The sequence below is a fragment of the Papio anubis genome, chromosome X, assembly GCF_008728515.1.
Source record: "Papio anubis isolate 15944 chromosome X, Panubis1.0, whole genome shotgun sequence".
Lineage (NCBI taxonomy): Eukaryota > Metazoa > Chordata > Mammalia > Primates > Cercopithecidae > Papio > Papio anubis.
The window spans coordinates 49,620,258-49,645,847 of record NC_044996.1 but is presented as its reverse complement, the minus strand read 5'-3'; the positions used below and the strand labels follow the sequence as shown (position 1 = coordinate 49,645,847).

Here is a 25,590-nt window from a genome sequence, read left to right as displayed (position 1 = left end):
AGTACAGAAAGTGCTTAGCATAGCACCTGGTATATAAGTTGCTCCATAAGTTATATTAGTAGTTTCATTTTTAAAAAATGAGATCAGGTAATTTATAGATTCAATGCCATCACCATTAAGCTACCAATGACTTTCTTCACAGAATTGGAAAAAACTGCTTTAAAGTTCATATGGAGCCAAAAAAGACCCAGCATTGCCAAGACCATCCTAAGCCAAAAGAACAAAGCTGGAGGCATCACGCTACCTGACTTCAAACTATACTACAAGGCTACAGTAACCAAAACAGCATGGTACTGGTACCAAAACAGAGATATAGACCAATAGAACAGAACAGAGCCCTCAGAAATAATACCACACATCTACAGCCATGTGATCTTTGGCAAACCTGAGAGAAACAAGAAATGGGGAAAGGATTCCCTATTTAATAAATGGTGCTGGGAAAATTGGCTAGCCATAAGTAGAAAGCTGAATCTGGATCTTTTCCTTACTCCTTATACGAAAATTAATTCAAGATGGATTAGAGACTTAAATGTTAGACCTAAAACCATAAAAACCCTAGAAGAAAACCTAGGTAATACCATTCAGGACATAGGCATGGGCAAGGACTTCATTTCTAAAACACCAAAAGCAATGGCAATAAAAGCCAAAATTGACAAATGGGATCTAATTAAACTAAAGAGCTTCTGCACAGCAAAAGAAACTACCATCAGAGTGAACAGGCAACCTACAGAATGGGAGAAAGTTTTTGCAATCTACCCATCTGACAAAGGGCTAATATCCAGAACATACAGAGAACTCAAACAAATTGACAAGAAAAAAACAACCCCATCAAAAAGTGGGCAAAGGGTATGAACAGACACTTCTCAAAAGAAGACATTCATACAGCCAACAGACACATGAAAAAATGCTCATCATCACTCGCCATCAGAGAAATGCAAATCAAAACCACAATGAGATACCATCTCACACCAGTTAGAATGGCAATCATTAAAAAGTCAGGAAACAGGTGCTGGAGAGGATGTGGAGAAATAGGAACACTTTTACACTGTTGGTGGGATGGTAAACTAGTTCAATCATTGTGGAAAACAGTGTGGCGATTCCTCAAGGATCTAGAACTAGAAATACCATTTGACCCAGCCATCCCATTACTGGGGATATACGCAAAGGATTATAAGTCATGCTACTATAAAGACACATGTACACGTATGTTTATTGCAGCACTATTCACAATAGCAAAGACTTGGAATCAACCGAAATGTCCATCAGTGACAGACTGGATTAAGAAAATGTGGCACATATACACCATGGAATACTATGCAGCCATAAAAAAGGATGAGTTTGTGTCCTTTGTTGGGACATGGATGCAGCTGGAAACTATCATTCTCAGCAAACTTTCGCAAGAACAGAAAACCAAATACCTCATGTTCTCACTCATAGGTGGGAATTGAACAATGAGATCACTTGGACACAGGAAGGGGAGCATCACACACCGGGTCCTATTGTGGGGAGGGGGTAGGGGGAAGGGATAGCATTAGGAGATATACCTAATGTAAAGGACGAGTTAATGGGTGCAGCACACCAGCATGGCACATGTATACATATGTAACAAACCTGCACGTTGTGCACATGTACCCTAGAACTTAAAGTATAATTATATATATATATATATATATATATATATATATACACACACACATACACACACACAATTTTAAAAGTCAAAAAAATTAGATAATAGGAATAAAGGCACAATTACAATTAAATTGTTCTAAAGGCTGCAATTGGTCTAATGAACTGGGTCATCTGCAGAATGCATTTTGGACTGCTTGTTTGGAAGGCAGCAAAGAAGAGTTTTCATGGGCTTTGGTGTTTGACATCCCTGGCCTGCAGTCTCAGTGCCTCCACTTACAAGTTGTGAAGCCTAACACAAGTTATGTAACATCCCTGAAATTCAGTTTCCCTGTCTGCAAAATGGGATACAATGGCTGTCTCAACAGGGTTACTGAGAAGCTTAAAAGAGATAACAGATAGAAAGTTCCTGGCACAAAGGAGGCAGGCAGCCAAAGGCAGCTATTATTGTTTCAGCTGAAAGCTTTATCTCCAAACCTTCAAGCCTTTAAGGTTTATTTTTTGAAATTAGAAAATGTGGTCTCATTAGAGCCATCAGTTGGAACACACTCACACACATGAGGCCAGAGATAGGATATCCTGTATCCAACTTGAGCCAGGTTGCTAATATTCCCCCCATCCCTGCATGAAGAGTCCCTTGCTTTGTTCTAGTAGCCCAACCCTGGCCACTTTACACAATCCATTTCCCATCATTATTTTTGTCAGAGCTCTGAGACCTATTCTTGGTTTTATGTGATTCCATCCCTACCAAGTCCAGCTGCAAATACCTAATTTGGTGATGAAGCCAATTTAAACACTGAACAAGAGTCTTCTGGGAGGCAAGAGTCAGATGTCATGGGACAGGGGAGCAGAAGCAAAAGTCTGAAGGAAACCTAAGAGCTACTGCCAGCATCAGCCCTGAGTGTGCAAGGTGAGCAACCTGCCTTATCCATACATCCACACTTTCCACCCTCCACCACCACTACCCCACTATTCCATCCACAGGCCGTGATCCTGAGATGGAAGGTGCTTTATCTCCAAATTTATATGGTTTACTCCAAGGAACTCTAGATCTTGGGGTTGTAAATAAGAGGGTGGAAAGGAGCAAGTGAAGTACCTTGGCAGACTGAAGATGAAGCCAACAGCAGCTGAAGGGCATCAGACTGTTTACTTGCTTCTAAACATCAGGAGTCAAGAACAGGCCCCACAGGAGCCTCCTAGCCACACTATACATAAAGGAAGTAATACCTGCTCTCTAAGTCAGGGAAAAATGGAGCAGGTTTTCCAGCCACTGCCTTCACGGCCATTCACTTTGGACAACCCTGCATGCCGTTTCCATGGAGTTGCTCCTTCTCTGGGGCCAGTGATGCCAAATCCAGCAAAGGAGAAGTCCCCTGAAGAGCTCACAGAAGGGCAACCTAGCAACCTGTCCTTGAGCCAGGAAATGAAAGAGCTATATCAGCAACAGAGAGCTGTGGTTTGGGGGTTAGGTTAAATGGGGCTTTATTTCTCACACTTCTTCGTCAAGCATGGCTTGAAGAAGGAAGATGTTATGACAGACCCATTTGAAAATCTGCAAAGCTGTGGACTCAGAAGAATGTACGGAGTCCAGATTCTTTGCATACAATTCCAGGAAGGACCGCGGGTAGGAATCTGTGCTCTGGAGTTACATTTCATGACAGATATGCCATGGACAGATACACTGATAACAGGCCCATTTACTCATAACCTTCAGCATCACGTGGTGGTGTTTAGAACAGTGGTTCACGAATCTCTCTACACCTCAGAATCAACTACAGGGCTGGTTAAAACTACAAATCACACTCTTCATGCCTAGTCCTAGTACATCAAAATCCCCCAGGGGTAAGGCCCAATAAGCTGCATTTATAACAAGCTCTCCAAAATGGGTCGGAGGCAGCCCACCTTGTACTCACACTTTGGTTAATAGAATGAGTTCTGGATTCAGAGACTTGGTTCAAATTTTGGCTTCACCTTGTATTTTCAGATAAATCATTTTACCTCTCTGAGCCTGGCCTCTTTGGGGTCACAAAGGGCTGTAGAAATAATGTTGCTTTTAAAAAACAGGCAGCTTGTGTTAAAAAAACAAAAAAGCAAAAGAAAAAAAGATTAATAATAATAAAAAAAGAAACAAGAAAGAAAAGTGTCAAAAAGAGTTTCCTCTTCTGTACAATGGGCACCATAAAGGTTGCCTCCATCTTCCCTCAGCCCTGTCCCCACTACCTCCTCACCCCCTCCCTCAGCACTATCATCACATTGAGACTGCTGTTGAGATGGTTTGAGACTACCTGTGCAAAAATACTCTCCAGGCAGCGCTGCAGGGCAAAGAATTAGCATCTAGAGAGCAACATACAGGTGCTAGGTTGGATGCTGTAACTTATTTTCTGCAGGATACAGGCCAAAACGAGTAACCTCTCTCTCTCTGGCTCAGTTTCTTCATCTGTGAAATGGAGATAACGGTTCTTGCTCACCAATTCTATGCAATCCCAAGTTGGTCCTCCCATCCTGGCCTTGGTTTTTCTCCACTATCCCTTAATCTGACAGAACAGAGGAGTGTTGGCAAGGGGCAGCCTTTGAAGTCAGACATGTTGACTTGGGTGTCAGCTCTTAGCTCTGCACTTCCTAACTGTACTGCCTGGGTGCTTCAGTCCTTTCCTGTTAAATGGGTACGCTGCTACCTCCTTCACAGGGCTGCTGAGAAGAGGAAAGGAGATGTCCATGCAGGCGCCTCTGCACACAAAAAGCACTCAGTAAACGCTGTTTCCCCCCTTCCGCCTATACAAAGGTGAGGAACTCTCATTGTTCACTTGGTTTCTGTCCCACCTCGTGTTTAAGGCATCCGGTCTCAAAGCCGGGAGGAGAGCCGAGGTGGAAGGGGATAGGGAGAAGGGAAGCGATGGGGTAGCAGCAAACTCACGGATGAAAGGGAAATGGGCCCAGTCCGTGCTTCCGAGCTGCACTTGACGCCGTGCCGGCTCCCGCGCCTGTCTGCCGCAGCCCCCGCCCTCCCGCACCCCCTTCTTGCTAGCAGTAGCTTCGGGGCGGAGGCTGCGCGGGGAGGCCGCCCCCTCGCCCCGCTGATTGGCCGCGTCGCCCGGCTCGTCACGCTCTTTTGTCTCAATGGGCAGAGACTGAAAGCAACCGCTGCTGCCCGGAGGGCCGAACTGGAGGGTGGGCGCAGCCTTGGCTGCCTTGGGAACCGCGCTGCCTCAACTCGGCTACCCCTTGCTGGGCGGTCATGCGAAGCTCTCGCTAGGTCTGGCAGCCCCGGGTCGCTTAGCGGCCGAGGAGGCGCCAGAGATACCGTTCCCCTGCAGAGCTACGGGGACCGGAAGGCAAAACAGAGCTGTCGACGCGGGAGCACATGCTGCCTACCAGTGGAGCGCAGGTAAAGAAAGAGCGCGCGATTGCCCGGCGCGGAGAGGGGTGGTGGAAGCCCCGCCAGGACTGGGCGGCGCCTGGCTTGGAGAATCGGTAACTGCGAGGCAGGGGATGGAGCATTCCCTTGGCCTGGTTGCGCTGAGGAAGGAGTTGTGGTTCATCTGGATGCTGCCAACTGGGTAGGATTTAGGATTTGCCTGGATTAAGGTGGGTCGTGGTGTTGTCGGAGATCGGGGGTGTTGTCGGGCATCGGGGGTGGGAGTGTGTTCGGGGAGGTGGCAAGGGGCGGGAGGAGACGATCGCAAGCTGTCTTGAACCCCTTTTGCATCTCCTCCTCTCTTCCTGGGAAGGAATATGGGGGTGGGAGGTTATCCAACTTCCAGTCTCTTTCTCCCTGGCAGGTCATCAAAGCCAAATCCGAACTTGGATTCTGTGCGGCGGATTGCAGAGCTGGTAGGGCGAGGGTCTCCCGGAGGAAATGTAAGGCGGGGTGGGGATGGGGGCAGGAGGCACTTTGGCTTGCGTTCAGAAGATGGGAGAGGGAATTTTCCGCCTGGTGACAGTGAAGCTGGTGGAGAGGAGGTATCAGGTTTTCAGATGAAGCTGCTTCCAATCCTTCCTTTCCCTCCTTCGCGTCACAGTCTTGAGGCCCTGAGGACTGGGACCTGCGACCCCCAGTGGACAAAAGTCGGCTCTACCCCAGAGGTTAATTTTCTCACGGCAGGCACCTGTTGCAGAGGCTGCACGTAAAATAAAGGCGAACGCTAGTTTCCGAGTTCATGTAAGAATCTGAGAAATAACGGGGGAAACGTTGACAAGGGGATGTGATTGAGACCTGAGGCCATGAGGTTAATGGTTTCTTATTACCATAAATCTGTGACCCACAACCATTGAGTTCCGTTTTGAGGGCCCAGTATAAGCTCCAAACACTATGTCATCTAGAATTAGAAGCAACAGTTGTCGCCCCTCCTGGAGTACAGGCAGGAGTGGATGGATGTGGCTCTGAAAAACTACCAACTAGTCCAAGGAAACCTGCTAGCTCTGGAATGTTGTAATTGCCAGTCTCCTACAGGGTATTGTTAAGGCACTGGGCAGATATAAAATGCACTACAACGTTATTCAGGAAGATCGAGAATGCTACTACAGACTGCTTCCCCACAGCCCACTATCTTATTAACCGTTTTTATTTTCCTTAGAATCCCTACTGAAATACAAGGCAGGCACAGCCCATGAACGTTGCTTTGGAGAATCCTGCAGATAAGGCTTTTCCAAAAAGCGCGAGTATCTTGTTGTATTCAGATACACTATCGTCCTCAGTCATGGCTAGCATCATTGCGCGTGTGGGTAACAGCAGGCAGCAGAATGCACCTTTGCCGCCTTGGGCCCATTCCATGTTGAGGTCTCTGGGGAGGAGTCTCAGTCCTTTCAAGGTCAACATGGCAGAGAGAAACATGAAGTTGTTCTCGGGGAGAGTGGTGCCAGCCCAGGGGAAAGAAACCTTTGAAAACTGGCTGATCCAAGTCAATGGGGTCCTGCCAGATTGGAGTATGTCTGAGGAGGAAAAACTCAAGCGCTTGATGAAAACACTTAGGGGCCCTGCCCGGGAGGTCATGCGTTTGCTTCAGGCGGCCAACCCCAACCTAAGTGTAGCAGATTTCTTGCGGGCCATGAAATTGGTGTTTGGGGAGTTTGAAAGCAGTGTGACTGCCCATGGTAAATTTGTTAACACCCTGCAGGCACTAGGGGAGAAAGCCTCCCTTTATGTGATCCGTTTAGAGTTGCAGCTCCAGAATTCAGGCTGGCATCCTAGCTGAGAAAGATGCAAACCAGACTGGCTTGCAACAGCTTCTTTTAGGCACCGAGCTGAATAGGGACCTGTGCTTCAGGCTTAAATTTAAGCATCTTCTCAGGATGTATGCAAATGCGCAGGAGCGGCTTCCCAATTTCCTGGAGTTAATCAAGATGATAAGGGAGGAAGAGGATTGGGATGATGCTTTTATTAAACGGAAGCGGCCGAAAAGGTCTGGGCCAATTATGGAGAAGGCAGCCAGCCCTGTGGCATTTCAGGGTGCCCTGTCAATAACAATCGGCAGTGCTAACTGTAACTGCAACGTGATAGAAATAGATGATACCCTTGATGACTCCGATGAGGATGTGATCCTGGTGGTGTCTCTGGACCCTCCACTGACACCCACAGGTGTCCCTCCCTTCAGAGGAAGAGCCAGACCTCTGGATCAAGTGCTGGTTATTGATTCCCCCAACAATTCTGGGGCTCAGTCTCTTTCTACCAGTGGTGGTTCTGGGTATAAGAATGATGGTCCTGGGAATATTTGTAGAGCCAGGAAGTGAAAATACACAATCTGCTGTTCATATTGTGGTAAGGAGGGCCACTCAGAAGAAACCTGTGACAATGAGAGCAACAAGGCCCAGGTTTTTGAGAATCTGATCATCACCCTGCAGGAGCTGACACATACAGAGGACAGGTCAAAAGACGTCCCTGGAGAACACAGTGATGCTTTTGAGCCACAGTAAGGATCTAGACCCAGCCCTAAATGAGTTCTTAACTGTATTCAGAGTAATGGGAATAACAGGAGAGGAGGGTGGGTTTCTAACTGCATGAATCCACAAAGCAGTTTTCCTTTGGGAAAGAGAAGAGGTCTTGCATACCAGCACAGTGGAGGGGAATGGTGTGACCTCTGTCCATGCTCCCTTCTCTGCTGGCTTAAGAGTCTGTTCTCCATGTGTCTATTTCTTTGATGACTTTCTACTTTTTATGAAAGGAGCATCTTTTCAATAAACCTTCAAAAATAAAGGAAGATACAAAAACTAAAGTACAAATTACCTGAAACTCAGCACCCTTTTGTAACCATTGTCAGCCCTTTGGTGAATGTCCTTCCAGATATCTCCCTGTACCTGTGTACCCAGATAGATACATGTATAGATAAGAGTGATCAAATATAAATGCTGTTCTATACTGTGTATTTTTCACCAAATAATATATCTTGTGGACTTCTATGTCAATGAATATATATAAACATCTTATTTCATATCTCTGTGTGATGTTACTTTTAGAAAGATAAAGAAAAATGACACTAAATATAGAAGCTGTAAGTGGGGGTCATACTAGGAGGATGGGTTTTTATCAACCTCATTTATAGGAAAGGAGAAAGGAAACTGAAATGGACTGAATATCTCCCATACAACCCCTTAACACAACTGACCTGTCTCCTAGGTCATAAAGCCAACTCCTGCACCCATGAGTTAATAATGTTCCAATGTTTTCTTCTTGAATATATCATGAGACATCAGATGGGGAACAGCAGGGACAAAAATTGAAAATGGGTATTCCAGAGGCTCCATTCCTGTTTGTATTGGGAAGGGACAACTACTCCTGCCCCATCTCTTGACCTCAGATTAGAGGGTGATAAAAGATGACATGTGACCTCTATCCCCGAGGGTCCCAACTTTCTTGTAGGTACAGTAGTCCCTATCCTCACAAAGAGGTCAAGACTGGCAAGGTGCAGGGAGGAATGATTTCATTTAAGGCAGGGAGTGGAGTGAAATGAATGCAGACCTGAGGACCTGAGGGAGTTTGCCTGGGAGGAAAGAGGGGGCCCCTGGGCTGACGAGACAGGGTGTGCAGCAGCCAGAGCTGGCACCTCAGGGAAAGGAGCACAGAGCTATGTAGGTGGAGGACAGAAGGACAGGGGGAGAGGGGAAGGGGTATGATGGCCAGGCTGGTGGGCTCCCATCTACAGTGACAGGGACAGGAGGCCTGGCAGAAACTGCAGACCCACAGGTTTCACACAGAACCCTGGGCTATGTGGTGGGAGGAGTGGAGGTTGGGACTCTAATTAGGCTAGCAGACCGATGGGGGACAAAAGGGTCTAGGCTGAGTCCCCCAGGGAGGGGTAGAAGCCACACACTGCAAGGAGCCCAATGCAGCCTTCCCAGGGCTGCCAGGCCCAGAATCTGCCTTGGAGTGCTCTCCTTCCAGAATCACCCCCAACTCTGCTCTTCCCTGGTCCCTTTCTCTTGCTTCATCCACATCCCCATAATCCCATTCCTATCCCCACTGCTCCATCCATATCCCCACAATCTCATTCCTATCCTCACTGTTCCATCCATGTCCCCACAATCTCATTCCTATCACCCTGCTCCATCCATATCCCCACAATCACATTCCTATCCCCTCTGCTCAATCCATGTCCTCACAGTCTCATTCATACCCGCCCTGCTCCATTCATATCCCTACAATCCCATTCAGTTCCCTCCTGCTCCATGCATATCCTCACAATCTCATTCAGATCCTTCCTGCTCCATCTGTATCCTCAGTCTCATTCCTATCCCCCCGCTCCATCCATATCCCCACAGTCTCATTCAGATCCCCCCTCCTTCATCCATATCCCCGCAATCTCATTCAGATCCCCCCTGCCCCATCCATATCCCCACAATCTCATTCATATCCCCCCTGCTCCATCCATATCCCCACAGTCTCATTCAGATCTCCCTGCTTCATCCATATCCCCGCAATCTCATTCCTATCTCCCTTGCTCCATCCATTTTCTCACAATTGCACTTTACCACCACTCCCCTTCCCTGGAGCCACACTCACCTCTTGGTGGGGGGAGATGGAGGCTCAGCCTCATGTGCTCTGCCCATCATCACCTCCCCCTCCTCCGCATTCCATGATGGCCTTAAGCCTCAGCCTCCTTAATGCTCATGTCCAGTAGACTGGGAGGGCCCCTCTGCCTCTGACCTTTTAGCTGAGAACTGAGCAGGAGTAAAGGTTCAAGAGACCCACTTTTTGCATCCATCTGGGGCACCTCTGGCCCCTGGCAGCCACCTCCATCTCACCACAGGCGAAGAGGAACCCACCACCCAGGCAGGAGGCAGCTTCATCAAGCCCCCAAAGCCACAGGGTCCCCCAACACTACCTGGCTCTTACAGCCCCTTATTCCTTCCTACCTCTCCTGCAATCTATCCTTGGAGGGGATTTGCCCACTCATCTCTCCAAGATTAGAATATAGTTCCACTTCCTGCTCACCTTTTCTCAAAGTCAATCTATAAATGCTATTGAATGATTTACCTAGATATGCTGTCATGATTTCTTTCTGAAACCAGGTAGAGTGAAAAGAGGAGTAAATGCTACACCTACCCCCACCCTCCTTTTCACTGGAATTAGCTTGGAGGTTCAAGATCATTACTTTGAAACCCTGCTCTGTAATTCATCCCCTTTCCTTCCCCCCTCATCCTGTCCTCTGTTGTGTAAACCTGAAACTGTCTAAATTTTTACTTCACCAAAATGATGCAAAAGTGGTACTTTTTATTTCATTTTGTGTCACACTGGCTTTCCTTTATTCAAGAAGTATGTATTTTGCCCAATTGGAAGACATAGAAGACTTGGAGTGATCACAGGGTTAAGTGAAAGAAGGCTTTTAGAAAATTTTGTGTTCAATACCCTTCATTTATAATTATTGTTTTTTCCTTTCCTTTCTCCCTTCATTCTCATTAGTCGCTAAGAGATGAAAATTGCTCTTTTGTCTTGTCAGGAGACACCAGCCTTTGAATGACCTCCTTTTGCATTATCTCCCTCCTTCTTGATACTACTTTCCCTTGTTTCCATGACATCATCTCACGGTTTCCCTCTCCCAGATCTTTTTGGTGCCTACTTCTCAGTCTCTTTTGCTGAATATTCTTTCCCTTCCTGATCCTTCCGCAATAGCAATAAAAATTTAAATCACTGCAAGTGCGATTTATTCCAAGCTTATTACATGCCAGGCACCCAGTGCCAAACCTTTAAAACGCATTATTAGCTTTTCATAGCAACTCCCTCAAGATAAGTATTACTTTCTATTTCTAATTTGCTACTAATTTAATTACTATTAATTGACACATATTTCAGATGATGAAACAGGCCGGGAAGTTAGAAAACGTACTTAGGATCATGTAGTTATTTAGTGGTACAGTCAAGGATAAGACACTGGACTGACTGACCCCAAAGTCTGTGTTCCTTACTTGAGTTAGCCCTCATGTGCACAGGACCCTATGAGGTTGGTGTTATTATTATATAGAGATGATACGTGAGGAAAACAAGGTCAACAGACATAATTAGCCAAACGTCACAGCAGCAAGTGGCTTGTGCGCCATACACAAGGATGCAGCCTTTAAAGAATACTTGTTTGACACAGGCTTTTTCCACCTTTCTTTCACATTCTCTCCTTGCTGCAGCTATCCCTCCTGCTGCCTGGCAACCATCCTCTCTCCCTTCAGAGTTGCATTATCACATTCAGTTCAGGTATCAAGTTTCCAGTCTATGCTTTTGGTGCAAATGGTTTTGAATTTGAAGTATGCAAGAGGAGACAGCTGCAACAGTGAGTGGAGGAGAGATAAATTGTTCAATTTGTGGTGCTGGGGAGAACTTCATTACCTGATTGGAAAAAAGGCCAGTTTCCTTTCTCCCATGACACTAAATATGAATCCCAGACACATTTGAGAAGTCAATGTAGATTTTATGCAATTATGTACTAATCATATATTTTTTCATATATTTTTAATCATATATTTTGTTGTTATAAAATGAATAAAAGGAATCAAATGTTCAAAAGCAACCCCTTTGAAAGCTGCAACACAATACATGTTAAATCTCTGGGTTGGAGAGAACTTTCTATAGTTAAGACTAATGAAAGAAAGTATAAAGGAAAAGATCGATAATTCAGAAGACAGCATTAACAAAAATACCAATAGTAAGCTGAGAAACACTGGCAACAAATATGATGGACAGGGGGCAGGGTTGGCAACAAATAAGAGAAGCAATAATAACAAATCTGTATTGTGTTTAGACAGTTAACATTTATTAAGGTCTTACAAAGTGCCAGGCATATTCTACAAGCTCTACATGGCTTTATCCTTCATCCCATTCTTACAACAAGCCCTGAGATAAATCTTATTTTAAAATTTCCACATTCTAAAACAATCTAACGGGGGGGGGGGGGGGCGGTTGGGGCGGAGGGAAGTGCATAAAATATAAATTTACAACTTAACAAATTATTATAGAGCAAATTACCATAAAGATCAAGAAACAGAACACACCAGAACTCCAGAAATTCCTGTAAGTCCTTGCCCAATCACAACCTCTTTCCTCTCTCCCAAACCAAACCAAACCAAACACTCTCATGACAGTTTTGGCTATTGCTTTCTTACTTTTCTTTATAGCTTTACCACTCAAATATAGATGCCCAAACACTATTGTTTCTTGAGCTTTATGTAAATAGAACCATAATGCATATACCCTTCTGTATCCAGCTCATTGCCCTTACAATTATGCTTCTGAGATTCAACCTGGTTGCATGTGGCATTGGTTCATCATTCCCAGTATTGTGTTACAGCTTTCCATTCTATGACTTTACAAGAATTTATCCTTTTACTGTCAATGGACATTTGCGCTGTTTCCAGTTTGGGACAATTATGAAAACTGTTGCTAAGAACATATTTTTAATGTTTCCTGGTACATATGTGCACACACAATGTATATATGTAGGAGAGGAATTGCTGGCTCATAGATTATGTATATTTTCAACTTCACTAGACACCACCAAACTGTATACCAAAGTTGTACCAATTCCCACTTCCACCATCAGTGTTTGAGAGTTCCTGTTGCTCCACATTCTCACAAACACTTGACACTGTCAACAAAGCTTCATAACTTTTGCTTCAGGTTTTGTATGTCTATTATTACATTTCGTTCAAGGTAATTGTGTATGCTACTATAAATGAAATATTGGTTTAAATTTCATTTTCTAAGTGCTTATTGATGGTGTATAGAAATATAACTGGTATTTTGATGTTGATATTGTATACTGACTTTGCTAGTCTCTCTTAATAATTTTAATCTGTAGCTTCCTTAGAATTTTTCTGCATACACAAGCACATCATCTGTGAATGATGGCAGTTTTACTTCTTCTTTACCAATCCATATACATTTCTTTTTCTTACCTTACTGCATTGACTGGGACCTAGAGTACAAGAAGTAGTGAGAAGAGACATTCTTGTCTTATTCCTGAACTCAAGGGGACCACTTTGAACAATTCAACGTTAAGTGGATGCTTGCTGCAGGTTTTTAGTAAATACCACTTATCAGTTTAAAAATGTTTCTTTCCATTCCTAATTTACCATATGTTTTTAAAATAATCAATGGATGCTGAATTTTATGAAATGCTTTTTCTGTATCTATTAAGATTATCATATGCTTCTTTCTCATTTATTAGGTAAAATGCTAAATTACATTATTTGTGTTTCTAATAGTAAACCAACCAGGCATTCCTGGAATAAACAAGATTTTGTCCTGATTTATTACAATTGTTATATATTGCTGGATTCAATTTGCTAATATTTTGTTTAGGATTTTTAGATCTATGTCTGTAAGAGAGAGTCACCTATAATTTTCCTCTCTGTATAATGTCTTTGTGAGATTTTGGTATCAAAGTTTTGCTGGTCTCCTAAAACTAGTTGAGGAATACAATTCTCCTTTGGCTTTCTTCATTTAAAAACCAGGCAACTGAGGCCCAAGGTGTTTAGATTATTTTTCATAACTGCATTAAATCCAATTATTTACTTGTATCCATGATTTATTAAGCCAGCCTCTTTAGAGCTAGTCATTACCTTGTTTCCATTGTTTCACTGTTATAAACCCACTGAGAACAGCATCCTTATTCACATACAGGTTTGTACATGTGAACAATTATTTCCTGAGGATACATTCCTAGAGGTGATGTTGCTGGAACAAGCACTATGTTTCACAGGAACCAGAGCAGAAAGAGAGGTGGCCTGTGGCACATCCTACTTTAGTAGCTCTGGCTCACATTCAGGGCCCTTCCTCATCTCTTAACTTGCTGGGAATACCCTTTAACTCTGAGCTACTAGAGACTTTAATACTTAAAAATATTTAAAGGTCAATTCAGCTCTAAGAAACTCTCCAAATTAAGTTTTCAAATGATTTGGCAGGAGGAGGGGGTTGTTTTTAACATTTTCAATGGAACTTTCCAAACCCACATGAAATTACAGAAAATGAATGATGAATCCCCATGTACCCATCACTCAGCTTCAAGAATTATCAATATGTTGCATAACTTGTCTCATCTATAGTCCCCCACATTTTGATGAAGTATTTTAAAGCAATTACTAGATATCACATCAAATGGTATGATTCATATATATGTGTGTGTGTATAATGTGTATGTGTGTATATATATATATATACACATATAGACAGAGAGAGAGAGAGAGAGAGAGAGAGAGAGAGAGAGATGGCAATCGTACTCTGTTTCCCAGGCTGGTCTCAAATTCCTGGCCTCAAGTGATCCTCCCGCCTTGGTCTCCCAAAGTGTTGGGATTACAGGTGTGAACCACCATCCCTGGCCTGATTCTTCTGTATTCTACCCATGGTTCTACCTCCCCTTTTTGTTCCAGAATTTTTATTGGGGTAAAAGTTACAAAAAATTCACCATTTTGACCATTTTAAAGTGTACAATTCAGTGGCATTTAGTACATATTCCAAATATTTTTTATTTGTACATTTCTTATATTCTGAGTCCATTTTTCCAGAATTTTATTAGTTTTTTGTACAAATTTAGATGTCTCCTGATTTCTTTTTTTTTTTTTTTTTTTTTTTTTTTAGATGGAGTCTCGCTCTGTCACCCAGGCTGGAATGCAGTGGTGGGATTTCTTCTCAGCAGATGCAGACACTTCTCTGAAGACCAACAGCAGAATTGAAGTCTCAGGATGGGTAAAAACTTCTGTAAACATCCAGATCCACAGCCCCAACCACCTTCCCTTCACCCTGGCTGAATACCACATCTTGAGGCAATCAACTACTAAAAGGCTGCTCAAACTCCCTTTTTCTGTAATGAGACTACTTCACCCCCCTTTTTATTTGGCTACTCTAAATTCTCCTTTTATAGGAATACAAGAGCCCTCAATGACTTCTTGAGGAAAAAGAAGATAATCACAAATTCAGTTTCAACAAGCAGGACATTTTGCTATACTGCACCAACTAAGCCATGTTCCTCAATCCAGCTTTTGGGAGTTTGAGAGGAAATACCTCTCAGAGCAGGGAGTCAAGGAGATATATTTGTATTCCAATCTGAAAACTGTACTTTGTATAAAGGTGGCTGGTCAGGTTGCTTGTGGAGGGGTTGGGTGGTTGGACAAGAAGAGGGATGTGATTTGGGCATTCCTGAACCTTTGGCTCCTTATCCTCACAGGAGGAAAGGAACTTGGGCAAAGTAGTTAACTTCTCCGCTTCAGCTTCCTGATCAGTAAAACGGAGACAATAACAGGAAGTCCCTGACAGGGTTGTGGTGAGTATTAAATGAAGGAACACTTGAGAAGTCTTTAAAAGAGCGCCTAGTGCACTGTAAGTACTGTGCCACAGAATGCCATCATAATGACACCAATCGCTTCTCTCCAAACTCTCTGAGCACCCTTGTAGATGGATTACCTAAACCATCCCTCCCAGACCCTTCACATAGGATGTCATTAAAGGCAGTAAAGCTACTCTCTCTCGTGTGCAGGGGAAAAGAATATAATCCCTTTATAAGCTAACCAAATAAATTCTCTCAGAGCACAAACTGCCCTTGCATGAAGAACATACCTCCGGGGATGCTTGCTTAGTTGGGGAGGTGAGTGAGGCTCTCTGGACCTAGCTGAGATGGCCCGGATCTAAAGGAAGAGAGCAGCTCAAATTCTCCACAGAATAACTTAGAAACTTTGAAGGATGGGAGCTGGTAAGCCAAAGAGGTGAGGGAGCTCTAGGGTCAGGCAGGAAGCTCAATGGAAGAGAAATTTGAGATAAATTGTTCTAATATTCTTCTGTGTAGTTTGCTGATTTGTTGATTTTTTTTTCCTTTTTTTTCCTTTTTTTAAATTATACTTTAAGTTCTGGGATACATGTGCAGAACATGCAGGTTACATAGGTATACACATGCCATGGTGGTTTGCTGCATCCATCAACCTGTCATCTGCATTAGGTATTTCTGCTAATGCTATCCCTCCCCTTGCCCCCCACCCCACAACACGCCCCACTGTGTGATGTTCCCCTCCCTGTGTCCATGTGTTCTCATTGTTCAGCTCCCACTTACAGGTGAGAATGTGCAGTGTTTGGTTATTCTGTTCCTGTGTTAGTTTGCTGATAACGATGGTTTCCAGCTTCATCCATGTCCCTGCAAAGGACATGAACTCATTCTTTTTTTATATCTGTATAGTATTCCATGGTGTATATGTGCCACATTTTCCTTATCCAGTCTATCATTGATGGGCATTTGGGTTGGTTCCAAGACTTTGCTATTATGAATAGTGCTGCAATAAACATATATGTGCATGTGTCTTTATAGTAGAATGATTTATAATCCTTTGGGTACATACACAGTAATGGGATTGCTAGGTCAAATGGTATTTCTGGTTCTAGATCCTTGAGGAATCGCCACACTGTCTTCCACAATGGTTGCACTAATTTACACTCCCACCAACAGTGTAAAAGTGTTCCTATTTCTCCATAGCCTCGCCAGCATATGTTGTTTCCTGACTTTTTAATGATCGCCATTCTACCTGGCATGAGATGGTATTTCATTGTAGTTTTGATTTGTATTTCTCTAATGACCAGTGATGATGAGCGTTTTTTCATGTTTGTTGGCCGCATAAATGTCTTCTTTTGAGAAGTGTCTGTTCATATCCTTTGCCTACTTTTTGATGGGGTTGTTTTTCTCTTGTAAATTGGTTAATGTTTTACTGGTTAGCCTTTCAAAACAATTTCTGGCCAGGCACAGTGGCTCATGCCTGTAATCCCAACACTTTGGGAGGCTCCGGAGGATTGCTGAAGCCAAGAGTTCGAGACCAACCTGGGCAACCCAGCAAGACCCCATCTCTACAAAAAATAAAAATGAAAAAATTAGCCAGGCATAGTGGCACATGCCTGTAGTCCTAGCTGCTTGGGGAACTGAGGCAGGAGGATCATTTGAGCCCAGGAAGTTGAGGCTGCAGTGAGCTATGATCATGCCACTACACTCCAGCCTGGGTGACAAAGCAAGACCCTGTCTCAAAATAAAAATAAATTCAATTAAAAAATTTATTGTAACATTGTTTAGTGTAGTACATGCTCAACTAAAAAGAAATAACTTTTTTTTCTTTCTTTTCTTTTCTTTTTTTTTTTTTTGAGACAAAGTCTCATTGTCGCCCAGGCTGGAGTGCAGTGGCATGATCTTGGCTCACTGCAACCTCCACCTCCTGGTTTCAAGAGATTCTATTGCCTCAGTCTCCCTAGTAGCTGGGATTACAGGCACATACCACCATGCCCAGCTAATGTTTATATTTTTAGTAGAGAAGGGGTTTCGCCATGTTGGCCAGGCTGGTCTCAAAACTCCTGACCTCAAGTGATCTGCCCGCCTCGGCCTCCCAAAGTGCTGGAATTACAGGTGTGAGTCACCACGCCCAGCCCAAAAATCACCTTTCACAGAAAGGGGAAAAAGTAGAAGTGAAAGTTCCCCAGCTCCCCACAGTCTGGTCTGGGGTGTGTTCTTCCAGATGATGCTTTTACACAAACACAAACATATCTATTCTTGTTCTTTTTCTATAAAAGTTGGGTCATAGCAGGTACATGGTTCTGAGACTCTATTTCGTATTGCCTGCTGTGCTAAAATAAACCCTCTCCACTGTCCCAAACCTTCAGCAACATCCTGCTACTTGCCTTGTGCTGTTTATGCTCTTTGGACCAGCTGCTTGAGAGTTTTCTCTCAGTGAAAGGAAGAAATTATAGTTTCACCTCACTACAATCATATGGTAATAACAGCTACTGCTTATGGTACCCCTGCTGTGTCTGGCAGTCTCTTTGGTGCTTTACTTGAATTCTCATACCCATTCCTCACAACAACCCCTTGGAAGTCGGTCCCACTATTATCCTATGTGGGTTCACAGATGAAAACTCAAGGCTCAAAAGGTAATGAGTGGGAAATTAAGGAGAAAAGCACATATGCTGGAGGCAGGACTTGGGCATTCAGCATCTCCTTAAATCTTTACAATGACCTTATGAGGAAGCTTTCACCCCAAATGAGGACCCTGAGGCTGCAGAGTTCACAGAGCAAGCAGCATTCCTGTTCTCTGCCAGGATGAAGCCACTGAAAGTTCATAAGTACATCCATCCCTTTCCGTAAAACTTGATGAAAGAAAGCTAGCAAAGATCTGAAAACATGGAGGTACACACAGTGCTCAGTGATTGCAAAACTCAATATAATAAAGATGTCAATCTTCCCCAAAGTTATCTATAGATTTAACCTGATTACTATCAAAATCCCAAAGGGATTTTTCACAGATATACACAAGTTGGCCCAGCATGGTGGCTCATGCCTGTAATCCCAGCACTTTGGGAGGTTGAGGCGAGAGGATCACTTGGGGCCAGGAGTTTGAGACCAACCTAGGCAACATTACGAGACCCAGCCTCTACAAAAAAAAAAAAAAAATTAAAAATTAGCCAGGTGTGGTGGCACATGCCTGCAGTCTTAGCTACTTGGGAGGCTGAGGTGGGAGGATCATTTTAGCCCAAGAGTTTGAGGCTGCAGTGAGCTACAATCACGTCACTGCACTCCAGTCTGGGCAAAAGCACTTGTTAGGGGGAGATAGAAGAGGAAAAGAAACTCTCAAAACTCAACAGTAAAAAAGACATAAAGATTCCATTAAAAGGCTTGGCACAGTGGCTCACACCTGTATTCCCAGCACTTTGGGATGCTGAGTTGAGAGGATCACTTGAGGCCAGGGGTTTGAGACAAGCCTGGGCAACATAGTGACACCCTATCTCTAAAAAAAATTAAAACATTAGTCAGGTATGATGGTGCACATCTGTGGTCCTGGGTACTCAGGAGGCTGAGGCAGGAGAATCACTTGAGTCCATGTCAAAGTTTCAGTGAGACATGATTGCGCCACTGTACTCAATCCGGGTGACAGAGTGAGACCCTGTCTCCAAAAAAAAAGTAAAAAATAGATTCCATTAGAAAATGAGCAATATATGAACAGAATTTCACCAAAAAGAATACGCAGATGGCAAAAAACATGTTCAACATCATTAGTCACTAAGAAATGCAAATTAAAACCACAATAAGCTAAGGTATCATTGTACACCTATACGAATGGCTAAAATAAAAAACAGTAATACCAAATGTTCACAAGGATGCAGAAAAAATGAATCTCTCATACAATGATGTTAGGAATATAAAATGGTAAGGCTCTGGAAATCATTCTGGCAATTTCCTATGAGACTAAACGTGTACTTATCATATGACCCTGCAAGTGCACTCTTGGGCATTTATCCCAGAGAAATGAAAACTTATAGTCACACAAAAACCTGCATGCTGATGTTCACAGCAGCTTTATCTGTAATTGCAAAACCAGGAAACAACCCAAATGTCCATCAAGTAGTAATTGGATAAAGAAATTCTGGTCTGTCCACCCAAGGGAATACTATTGAGCTGGAACAAACTACTAATACACACAACAACCCAGATGCAACTCAAAAGGATTACATTTGGTGAAGAACGTCAATCCCAAAAGACTACATGGTATAGGACTCTATTTATGTAACATTCTTGAAATTAGAAAATTTTAGAGATACAGAACAGATTAATCATTGCCAGGGAGCAAGGATGGGGCAGAGTGGGTATGATTATGAAGGGGAAGCACAAGGGAGGTCATTGAACAGTTTTATATCATGACTGTGGTGGTTGTTAAACCTATACATGGGATAAGACCACATAGAAAAACACATGCACATACAAATGCATGTAAAATGGTGAAAATTAGGTCTATATTCTAGTTAACAATCTTGTAATAATTTCCTGAATTTGATATTGTACTATAATAACATAAGGTGCCACCATTAGAGGAAGCATGGTTTCAGGTACATGGGACTCTATGTACTTTTGCAACTTCCTTGTGACTCTATAATTATTTTAAGATAATTTTTTAAAATAACTAGTGTGGGGCCGGGTGCGGTGGCTCATGCCTATAATCCCAGCACTTTAGGAGGCCAAAGTGGGCAGATCATTTCAGGTCAGGAGTTCGAGACCAGCCTGGCCAATATGATGAAACTGAGTGTCTAATAAAAATACAAAAATTAGTTGGGCATGGTGGCACATGCCTGTAATCGCAGCTACTCGGGAGGCTGAAGCACAAGAATGGCTTGAACTGGTGAGGTGGAGGTTGCAGTGAGCCGAGATCACGCCACTGCACTCTAGGCTTGGTGATAGAGCTAGACTCTGTCTCAAAAAAAAACAAAAAACAAAAAAACTAGTGTGGGATTCCAGGGTGGCAGAAAGTAGCCTTAGCGAATTTCTTTGCTAGACTTGTTTTTCCTGTGTTAGCTGTCTTCTATGCACAGCTGGGGTAGTTTAAAAATTCCTCCTCCTTTCGACAAGTTTTACAAACAGTGCTAAAAAGAAGTGTATCAGTGCTTCTTTGTAAAAAGCATTATTATGTTTTCTTAAGTGAGTTATTTTAATATTTACAAATAAAAATTATATACACATGGTGAAAATATTAGTACTTTTAGACCCTAAAGAGCTTTTGCTAATGTAGGTTACAGAGCTATCAATATTTATTATATTAGAAATCAAAAGTGCAAATTTTTAAAATATGTATTAATGCATTTAAAATAATAAATCCACTGATTATTGTACATAAAATGTTATTAAAATAATTGCATTTTCATAAACAAAGATTTTAGGAATGTTTTACATTTCTGAAAATCTCTTAAATGTCTGCCTCAGTACAAGACAGCTAGATTCTCGTATTTGCTTCTGCATTTAATGTTGTAACATGCTGTTTTGGATAAATCATATGAAGACAAATCCAACCTCATGGAGATATGTAGTTGGAAAAAGGATTTCCCAGTCACTTGAAAGGGTCTCAGTCTCAGGTGTCTCCAGGACTCCTCACACCACACTTTAAGAACCAATATGTTAGAGAGACATATTGAAACATTTTCAGATAAAAAAAGTCAGCAATTTGCATTAAAGTACTCCAAAACACACACACACCCCCATGTACATATAGTTGATTCATTATTTGTGGCAGTTATATTCTATAAAGTCACCTTAACCAATGAATTACCAAATACCAAGCCACTGCTCCTAGTAGAAATACAGGTTTAGGTTCCTGGGAGCCTCTCATTGCATTCCTTAAAATGATCAATACACACAACCTTGTTTTATGTATGCTTCTGTCTAAAGACACCCTCTTTAATATATATTTCTTAAAATAATACATTATATGCAGTATTTTATAGTAAACCACTAGCCAAGAAGGGTTTAACATTTTCCTGATCCTGGGTTAACATAACCATAAATTTCTTTGGTTTTCAAAAGCCTCACAACCATGCTGTCCACTATGCTTTTTCTAATCAGTAGTTATCTCATGAATCTACAAATTTTGCTGCTTTTCCATTTATTCCATAGCTTCATCACACACTAAAGATGTTACTTTAGCACCATACAGAGTGTCTTCACACATAGATTGGCAAATTTCCTATTCCTTTTTCTGGATGTACTGTGTTGCTGATTTATTAACATTGAACTCACAGCAGACAGCGTTATAAATCATGCCTAATGGAAGCCTATCTAACACATGTATTTTCCCCTATAGGGAACATCACTGCCTTCTGGCTCTTAGAAACACTAGACGGTACTTCAGCACTATGATTGGGGGCCATTTTAAACAGTGAAATCACCAACAAAAGCCATAAAAATATCACTAAATCAACTATGAAAAGAACACTTACTTACAGTATGAGAGCAGAAACAAGAACATCGCCTTTTCTAACCTCAGCTGGGAATACTGAGTGCCTGACAACTAAATTGTTTTGCCACTCTGTGCAGGTCTATGAATGACTATTGAAAGCACTGCAAGTATCGATTTGGGGTTACAGATAAGTTTGAAGTAAGTGAACTTGCAAATATGCAATCTGTGAATAATAAGAATCAACTTTTTATATATGTGTATATATATATAACTACATTTATATATATAAGAATCAACTATATATATAACTATATATATGTAGTTTTATTTATATATATAAAACTACAGACACATATATATATCCACACAAATATGTGTGTGTGTGCCATTCAAATGATGAGCAGAAATTGTAATTGTTGAAGCTGGATGATAGGTATATGGGGATTCATTTCACTAGTCTAATTTTGTGTATGTTTGCAATTTTCCATAAGATAAAGTTTTGTAAAGTGGTTTATTTTGGACTGCATTGCATTTCCACTTTCTTTAATTCCTTACCAGCATGCAGAAGTCTGCAGCTGTCAAAGGTGAAGTTCAAGTGACATTTTGGGACAAACTGCCATCCACCACCAACCCAACCTACCACACATCCTCCTGGGGGGTACTAATCCAGTACGCACTCCCTGCTATAACAGGGACAGTGACAGGCAGAATTGTAACATCAATAGCTCTTTCTCTTGGAGAGAACCTCTGGGTCAGAGGCAATGGAACCCTGTATTATTTTGAGAGCCCACTGAGCCCAGACCAGCTGACTCTGTGGAAGTGTGGTTTTAACGTGCATGTATGGCTTTAGCAGAAGGTAACTTGGATTCTGGTCCAAGGGTGTGGATTCCAATCACTTAACTCCAGCCTAGGTTGAGTCAGCAGTCTAGAGAAAGGGCCTCAGTCAAACAATCCTTAGGAGATCCAGTACTGTCCAACTAACCTTCATATATTCTCTCCACTCTAGTACATGGATATGCTTGACATTTTTAAAGAACAGGAAGCAGGCAGACACTTCCTATTTTACAAGGTGAAGCATCCCACTATCCTTGTATGCAAGATCAGTCCCTCCAGCAGAGTTTTGCATCTCATCCTTTCCCTTACCTTCTCATAAACCTCATGCATCAGCCATCTCCTCTCTCTTCCCCATCTTCAACATTCTCTTTCTCCTAACTCTTCCCCATCAGCATATGCACACTCCCAAGTCTCTGTCATCTTCATAAAAATTCTCCCTCGATCTTATGTGACCCTCCCACTACATCAGATCTTTCCAAGTTTAACGGAAATATAACGTGCATGTATGGTTTCCACTACTTCAATGCCCAATGTTCCAGTTATATTCTGCTGTATAATAAACCACCCCAAAACTTGGGGCTTAAAACAATAATCATTTAATTATACTCACGACTGTGTGGGTGAGGAATGTGGGCAAAGCTCACTAGATAATTCTGCTGTCCCATGTGCCATCTACTGAGGTCACTCAGTGGTATCCAGCTAGCTGGCTAGGTTGTTTTGGAGGGACCAAGATGACTTCCTTTATATGTGTGGCGCATTGGTGGGGATAACTGGAAAGCTGGGCTCAGCTGGGCTGTGCGCTCTCTCTCCATGTTGTCTCTGGACCTCTCCATTTGGTTTCTCCAGCAGGGCAGTCAGACTTCTTACATGGTTCCTGAGGGATCCAAAAGACCAAGGCAAAAGTTACAGGATTCTTAAAACCTATCCTTGGCAGTCAAGCAGCATTAATTCCCTGCATTCTTTCAGTTAAACTTTTGTACAGGGCCCACCACATTCAACAGTAGAGGGACTACACAGAGGTACAGTTACTTGGAGGCTTGGTTGATAGGAGTCACATGTTACAGACTACCGCCCCCATGTACTCCTCAAACCGCTGCATTCCCCATCACTCCACTGAAATTGTAATCTTTGAGGTAAAGACAGATGTCTTAGTTGTTAAATCCAATAGATGCCTGTCAGTACTTGTTTTGCTTGTTTTTTTGTTTGTTTTTATTTGTTTTGTTTTTTGTTTTTTGTTTTTGGAATTGGACCCTATTGACCACTAAATTCCTTCTTGAAATTCTCCTCCCCTAGCTTCTGTATATCACCTTTCCTTGTCTTTTCCTCAGTCTCCTAAAGTGACTTATTTCTTAGGCTCTCCCCTTATCTACTGGGCTTTGCTATCAGTTCTCTTCTCACTCTGCATATGCTACCTAGTTATATCAACTACACCTATAGCCTCATCTATCACTTAACTACTGGTGGTTCCTCAATATATATCTCCATCCCAGACTTCTCTCCAGTGATCCAGAATCTCATGTACTCACCTAGATGTCCAGGGGGTACTTCAAACAGCCAAAGCTTAATTCATCTTCCTTACACATGCTCTCTTCCTTGTCTTTTCTCTCCTGTATTTACCACCCGCCTAGATGCCCAAGGCTGAAACTTGGAAGTCATCCTTAACTCTACCATCTCTCCTATTATACTGAATACAGTTTGTCACTGATCCCCAACCATTCAGCTTGCTAAAAAGCTTGTCAATTTATCTATTCCTCTCCATCCTAAATACTAGGTCTCTGGCAGAGGACTAGATAGGGTCTCAGTTCATCATTCTGATCTGTAAACCATATAGAAATTAACATTTACTATAATAAACTCAAACACCTTTTTTTTTTTTTTTTTTGCTGTTGGGCATCAGAAAGCCCTCAAGTCTCCTAATAATTTTATTTATGTATCAACCTATGCCTATGAATGTTATAAAAAACGTGAGTTCAACTCCACTGGGTCTGCATACATTTCTCCCTTCATTATTTTTTTTTTTTAATTTATTTATTATTATTATACTTTAAGTTGTAGGGTACATGTGCATAACATGCAGGTTTGTTACATATGTATACTTGTGCCATGTTAGTCTGCTGCACCCATCAACTCGTCATTTACATCAGGTATAACTCCCAGTGCAATCCCTCCCCCCGCCCCCCTCCCCATGATAGGCCCCGGTGTGTGATGTTCCCCTTCCTGAGTCCAAGTGATCTCGTTGTTCAGTTCCCACCTATGAGTGAGAACATGCGGTGTTTGGTTTTCTGTTCTTGTGATAGTTTGCTAAGAATGATGGTTTCCAGCTGCATCCATGTCCCTACAAAGGACGCAAACTCATCCTTTTTTATGGCTGCATAGTATTCCATGGTGTATATGTGCCACATTTTCTTAATCCAATCTGTCACTGATGGACATTTGGGTTGATTCCAAGTCTTTGCTATTGTGAATAGTGCCGCAATAAACATACATGTGCATGTGTCTTTATAGCAGCATAATTTATAATCCTTTGGGTATATCCCCAGTAATGGGATGGCTGGGTCATATGGTACATCTAGTTCTAGATCCTTGAGGAATCGCCATACTGTTTTCCATAATGGTTGAACTAGTTTACAATCCCACCAACAGTGTAAAAGTGTTCCTATTTCTCCACATCCTCTCCAGCACCTGTTGTTTCCTGACTTTTTAATGATCGCCATTCTAACTGGTGTGAGATGGTATCTCATTGTGGTTTTGATTTGCATTTCTCTGATGGCCAGTGATGATGAGCATTTTTTCATATGTCTGTTGGCTGTATGAATGTCTTCTTTTGAGAAATGTCTGTTCATATCCTTTGCCCACTTTTTGATGGGGTTGTTTGTTTTTTTCTTGTAAATTTGTTGGAGTTCTTTGTAGGTTCTGGATATTAGCCCTTTGTCAGATGAGTAGATTGCAAAAATTTTCTCCCATTCTGTAGGT

General features: G+C 42.4%; 2 protein-coding genes across 4 annotated transcripts in view; one reads left to right on the top strand and one right to left on the bottom strand.

Moving 5' to 3' along the window:
• The window catches only part of SLC25A53 (solute carrier family 25 member 53), a 62,764-nt gene that overhangs the window by 7,706 nt on the left and 29,468 nt on the right, over window positions 1-25,590 (bottom strand). Inside the window, exons 2-3 of one of the 3 annotated variants that reach the window (XR_004180639.1) lie at window positions 23,228-23,491; window positions 20,239-20,988 (exon numbers count right to left, since the gene is read on the bottom strand). Coding sequence is in view for 1 of the 3 variants with exons in the window: in XM_031660648.1 (XP_031516508.1) it covers window positions 23,228-23,289 (62 nt within the window). In the remaining 2 variants the exon portion in view is untranslated. Of the gene's footprint in view, window positions 1-4,543; window positions 4,635-20,238; window positions 20,989-23,227; window positions 23,492-25,590 lie in introns of those variants that run through there. The other 2 variants (XM_031660648.1, XM_017954921.3) reach the window with 2 other exon arrangements.
• Window positions 6,210-8,056, top strand: ZCCHC18 (zinc finger CCHC-type containing 18). The gene is given in 2 exon segments (XM_031660647.1): window positions 6,210-6,799; window positions 6,801-8,056. Coding segments are annotated over 2 exon segments (1,302 nt in total). The 5' UTR covers window positions 6,210-6,236; the 3' UTR covers window positions 7,540-8,056.